Source organism: Dama dama, chromosome 4, assembly GCF_033118175.1.
Source record: "Dama dama isolate Ldn47 chromosome 4, ASM3311817v1, whole genome shotgun sequence".
Classification (NCBI taxonomy): domain Eukaryota; kingdom Metazoa; phylum Chordata; class Mammalia; order Artiodactyla; family Cervidae; genus Dama; species Dama dama.
In genome coordinates this window covers 57,156,716-57,163,013 of record NC_083684.1, presented here as the reverse complement: position 1 = coordinate 57,163,013, position 6,298 = coordinate 57,156,716, and the positions used below count along the sequence as shown (strand labels likewise).

At 41.4% G+C, this 6,298-nt stretch overlaps 1 protein-coding gene and 1 non-coding gene across 2 annotated transcripts; both read right to left on the bottom strand.

The window, feature by feature from the left end:
• Positions 1 to 483: 483 nt before the first annotated feature.
• On the bottom strand, positions 484 to 1,399 carry LOC133051302 (proteasome subunit alpha type-3-like). The gene is given in 1 exon segment (XM_061135825.1): positions 484 to 1,399. A coding segment is annotated over 1 exon segment (768 nt). The 5' UTR covers positions 1,368 to 1,399; the 3' UTR covers positions 484 to 599.
• Positions 1,400 to 3,620: 2,221 nt separating this feature from the next.
• On the bottom strand, positions 3,621 to 3,693 carry TRNAW-CCA (transfer RNA tryptophan (anticodon CCA)). Its single transcript has one exon. It is a non-coding gene; the product is annotated as a tRNA-Trp (tRNA).
• Between the last annotated feature and the right edge of the window lie 2,605 nt (positions 3,694 to 6,298).

Below are 6,298 nucleotides of genomic sequence, written 5' to 3'. Positions count from 1 at the left end.
ACTCCCTGGAGGCCTTTCAGCAAAGCATTTTTAGTGGCCAGGTGAGGGGGTGTCCCAGGGTATACAATCAGCTTGTGCACAATTCTCTGATTGACTGATGGTGAGCGAACAGGGTCGTGTCACAGGGATTAACGGTATCAATCCTCAGACTCCAATAGACCTGGGGTCAGTGTCATCAGGTAATCAACACGTTCCATTTGGTGGGGTTTTTATTTCTGTAAAACAACTCAGGAAATGTGCACCAGATACTATTATCTAGGTACTTCCGAGAGCAGCTAAAGCAGAGGACACGGGGAAAGGGCCTGCTCCCCCTCAAGGCCCCATAGTGTCCTCCTTGGTTATAGAAGCAAAAGGTGAAGGATGATTTAACAAATTTTAAACTTGATATGCAAAAGGCTACAGCCAAATATACAATGTATTTTTTTTTTATCAGTACCTTTGCTCATGCTGTTTCCCATCTGAAGCATCCTCTCTGGTTATATAATTCTTTTTTTTTTTTTCGTTATAAGACAAAAATTTAATGAAAATTGGTATGTAATAATCCAAAGGGCTAAATAGTTACATGGGACTGTATTAGAAATTTAATATACAAGTAAATGTTACATGTTATCATCATCTGATTCATCTTCTTCCTTCAAAGATTCCTTGGCATATTTCTCTGCCTCTTCCCTTATATCTTTAGGAACTATTTCATGTCTTCCATTAGTTATTTCACCAACCCAGCTGAGCTCTAGTTCAAAAGCTTTATCCTTAACTTCATCGTGGACTATATAAATTATTTTTGCAACTTCTTTAACAACATCACGGCAGGTCATTTCTTTCATCTGAAGCTTTTCAATTTCTGTCTTTGCAGCCTGCCTGGCTTTGCCAATGGCACAGCCCCAATAACCATATGAAACACCCGATGGGTCAATCATGTAGAGTTGTGCACCGTCATTCACACTGTAAGACCCTAACATGAAACTGCAGCCAAAAGGTCTAACAGCACTGTAGAGTGTATACGCGTGTACATACATGGCCACTCTGTCTGCAAGATGTTTTAGTGGAATGTTATATCCAAAGTTAGATCTAAAGTTGGAAGCCTCTTCTCTTGCAATGTCTGCTAAAGAACGAGCATCTGCCAACAAACCTGCTACTGCCATTCCAACGTGTCGATCAACATTAAAAAGTCATTTGTTGGAACCTTCTTCATAAAGTTTAGATAGGACTAATTTTTCTACCCCAAAGACAACGCCGTCTTTACATCTGATTCCAATAGCTGTACTACTATTTTCCACAGCCTTCATAGCATATTCAACTTGAAAAACTCTTCCATCCGGAGAGAATGTAGAAGCTGACAGATCATACCCGGTGCCGATTGAGCTCATCCTGCTAAAATCACTGGGACGCTTACGGCTTCAGGCCTGGTTATATAATTCTTATACATACTTGAAGGCTCAGTTCTAGACCTAACTCAAAAGAGCCTTCCACGACCTCTGTAGGAGCCCTCCTGCTGCATAATCAGATGTATAATCCATGCTCAAAAAGATTAGACTTATTTTTTAAAAGGGTCTCTCTGGCTGCTGTGTTGAAAATAGAATGGGATTGGGGAAGGGGTAAGGTTGCAACATAGAGATCGCTACAATAATCAAGGAGCGAAAGGGTGGTGAATTGGATCAAGGAAGTAGCAGTGAAGGTCATGAGAAATGGTCAGATTCTAGCGGAAGTCTGATGGTTAGATATGCTAATCTACTGGGTATAGGTTAGGCGAGGAAGAGAGGAAGGTCAAGCATAACTCCGGTGGTGTGGTCTGAGTAGCACACTTAGAAAAACTTTTATTTTGGATGATTTCAAACATATACATAAGTAGACAAAAATAGTGTAGGAAACTCCCCAACCTGGACCCAGGCTGTGAAAGCACTGAGGCTTTCACTTCCACAATTGTCACCTTATGGTTAATTTTATTTCTTATATGCCTCTACCCGTCTCTATCCCATGTTACACTGAAACAAATGTCAGACTTCATTTCATTAAATTTGTAAATCCTTTATTATATTTATTTCTTCAAAAATATAAGCTCCCTGCCTTTGTTTGTTCTTTTTAAATTGAAGTATGGCTCATTTATAACATTGTCTTAATTTCTGCTGTAGACCAAATGATTCAGTTACACATATACACTGTTTTTCATATTCTTTTCTATTCTGGTTTATCACAGGATATTGAATATAGTCACCCGTGCTATACAGTAGGACCTTGTTGCCTATTCATTCTATATATGATCATTCGCATCTTCTAACCCCAGACTGTTACTCCATCCCACCCTGCCTTTCCCCTTGGCAGCCACAAGTCTGCTCTCTCTGTGGGTCTGTTTCTGTTTTATAGCTGTGTTAATTTGTGTCATATTTTAGATTCCGCATATAAGTGATATCCTATGATATTTGTCTTTCTCTTTCTGACTTGCTTCACTTAGTATGATAATCTCTAGGTCCATCCATGTTGTTAAAAATGGCATTATTTCATTCTTTTTTTATGATTGAATAATACTCCATTCTCCCTGGAGTAGGAAATGGTAACCCACTCCAGTATTCTTGCCTGGGAAATCCCATGGATTGAGGAAAGTGATGGGCCACAGGAGACTGATGGGGTTGCAAAGAGTCGGACCCAACTTTTCGACTGGACAGCAACAACAAAGGGACAAAGTAGTTGATTAAACCGTGAATCCCACTTGGGGATTGTAAATAGAAAAAATATGGGAGAACCCCTGTAAGTTATGATTACTCAAGAAAGCAGGTTTGTCCAGATATGTTAAGCTCCCCTCCCTTTTAAAATAAACATGCCACCAGAAATTATTAAATATTTATTATAATATAAAATATTATTATATTATTAATATTATTGTACACAATGTGATTATACAATATCAACAGTTGGTTCTCACAAACACCACCAGAGTCTCAGTAGCACCACAAAAGGGAAAATTAAGTAAGGCTATTTGGGATGAGTTTTTCTAAGCGAGGAAGTAGCTAAGATTAAGCCAAGATTATGGCACAATAATTTAGGGTTGGTGAACACAAGGAAACGACAATCTTGCAACAAGCCTTGATAAGCAAACTTTTGTGTAATAAGTGAACTCATTGCCTACATGAGCGATCTGTTATCCTGAAAAAGGACCTGTTTGCCCAGGTGAATAAACTGTTTTCTTAGATAAACTGGTTTGTATGAATTTCCTGGGGGTAAATAATGAGTTATGTATTATTTTACAGACATCCTTCTGGGTAAGATTTTCTTGGAAGAAACCATTAAGTCATGTTGAAATGCATAGTTTCAAATGCATTGTCTAAGAGAATTTAAAATACCTCCTGCAGGTTAAATAGCCAATCAAGGAATGGATTTCCTTACCTGTCTCATAAAAGTATTTTTCCTGGTTTTCCAAGTCAGGAGCCAAGTGAGTTTTACATACTGCACTTGATTTTGTGTGTTTAAGTTTCTTTTGGAGCTATAGCTTCCTTTCTCTCTCTCCTTTTATCCCATTAAAATTATTTTTAAAAATTTATTAATATTTATTGCTGTGGCTATGCCAGCTCTTAGCTGGACCTTTAGTTGTGGCACACAAACTCTTAGTTGTGGCATATGGGTTCTAGTTCCCTGACCAGGGGTTGAACCTGGGCCCCCTGCATTGGGAGCTTGGAGTCTTAACCACTGGACCACCAGGGAAGTCCCAAACTAAAATTAATTTTTGACAAAGCCAGGTCACTATCATTTAGAGTTTCTGCAGCCTGGGTTTTGCTGATCATATCCTGTGCTGTTGTTTAACATGCCCCTTTGCCCCGTGAATTTCCTTTTACTTAGCATTTAGAACTGCTGGTCTAGGCCACTTAAATAACTCTGGCAGACAGTGGGAAGGCGACAGAGTGAGAAGCACCAGGAGTCTGTCTCTCCAACCTAGACAACAACTGCACCGGCAGTATCTGTCGGATATAACTATTTTGGAGGGCTTCCCAGGTGGCTCAGTGGTAAAGAATCCGCTGGCCAATGCAGGAGACGCGGCTTCAATCCCTGGGTTGGGAAGATCCCCTGGAGGAGGACATGGCAACGCACTCCAGTATTCTCTCCTGGAGAATCCGGTGGACAGAGGAGCTTGGCGGGATACAGTCTATGGAGTCGCTAAGAGGCGGACACGACTGCGCATGCTCTCACCGCACCAGCGTCTGTCGACAGGCTTCACTTCCAGGGGAAGGCTTGATGTAAATTGTGGTTCATTTCAGTCAATTGCACAGTAGCAGCTACTCATCCACTACCCCCACACACGCGACAGGCTGCCTTGCCTGTGTTCCTGGAGCAATTTGGCTGCTTGTCTTCCAGATAGCGGAGATCTGTGTTCTGATCGCTGCTTCCCCCACCACCCCACCCCACCACACCCCACCTCCTATTTCAAAAGACTCTTTAATATTTTCTTTTCCATTTGAGCCTGTTTTTTCCCAGTGCAAGTGTGACTGATAAAAATCATTTTAAGATCCACTTGTGGGCTGTGACCCACAGTTTGAAAGCCACTGTTCTAGGCTTTCATGATCACTTGCTTGAACTACTGCAGTTTCTTCCCAGCTTACCTCCTTGTCTCCTGTCCAGCCTCCATGCAGCTACCTTTCTAAAAGGGACAAACCTAGGGCTTTCCTGTTGACTCAAAGGTAAAGAATCTGCCTGCAATGTGGGAGACCCAGGTTCGATCCCTGGGTCGGGAAGATGCCCTGGAGAAGGGAATGGCTACCCCCTTCATTGCCGGGGAAATCCCATGGACAGAGGAGCCTGGCCGACTACAGTCCATGGGGTCACAAAGAGTTGAACGCGACTAACACTTTCAAATACACAACACTCAACACTGCACAGATGAGACTGATAGCAGTGTATGAGCCACATACATTCACAGTCTGGGGGAGGAGGACATTGCGTATCACGTGGGCCACCCAGGGTTTGCACTTAGGCGCAGAGTGAATAAGCAGGAGGCAAGATCTGTAGTAATAAGAGGAGGAGGTGTCCCCTGGTTCTTTTAGTTTGATGGAAAAATCCAGTCTTGAAAATTCATGAGGTTGATGCAGGGGGGTAATATGCATATAGATGAATCCCTGGGAGATGTTTGGGACTTTCTGATTAGTATCAAGAACATTCAATCTGTAAAAGAGAAGAACTCATTGTCCACCTCTCCTGTTGACTGGATAACAGTCCAGACCATGTGACCCAGTGCAAACACCCAAGGAACTTACCGTAATACCCTCCAAGTCCAAGCATGTTGTTGCAAATTACATTTCATAAAAATGTCTGAGCGTTGCAAAGAATCGGACACCACCGAGAAAAAAAAAAAAATGTCTGAGCAGTATTCTATTGTATATACAGCCCACATCTTTTTTATCCATTCACCTGATGGACATTTAAGTTGCTTCTGTATCTTGGCAACTATAAGTAATGCTGCTGTGAACACTGGGCTGCAAGTATCCATTGTTGGCCATCCTGTTGGAATGAAGAGGTATATCATTGAGGTTTTCGATATGTCTACTGACACTGAACATTTTTCACGTGCCTATTGGCCATTTGAACATATTCTTTGGTGAAGTATCTAGTCAATCTCTTAGAAGGAAAAGAAAGAAAGAGTTAGTCACCCACTCATGTCCTACTCTTTGGGACCCCATGGACTGTAGCACACAAGTCCATGGGATTCTCCAGGCAAGAATGCTGGAGTGGGTTGCCAGGCCCTTCTCCAGGGGATCTTCCCGACCCAGGGATCGAACCCAGGTCTCCTGCATTGCAGGCGGGTTCTTTACCATCTGAGCCACCAGGGGAGCATCAGTGTCTTAGCTCAATTTTAAATTGGGTTATTTTTCACTTTATTATTGAGGTGTAAGTGTTCTCTACATGTTCTAGTACAAATTCCTTATCTGACACCTGACCTGCAAACACTTTTCTCCTATTCTGCATAGGAGAAAATTAAAGCATAAACAGTTTAATTTTATAAAGCCCAATTTATAAACATTTTCTTTTGTTGTTCGTCCTTTTAGTGTTATATGTAAGAACTCATTTCTTAACCAAAGGTCTTAAAGATTCAATCTTATATTTTCTAAGAATTTTATAGTTTCACCTTTAAAAATTAAGTCTATGGCTCATTTTGGCTTAACTTTTGTGCATGGTATGAAGAAGGTACCCAGCTTACTTATTTCGCATACAAATATGCTTGTCTCAGCACCACTTGTTGCAAAGATTATAATATTATTCCTGCCACGTTGTACTACCTTCTTTTTCTTGGCCGTGGCTGGCAGCATGTGGGATCTTA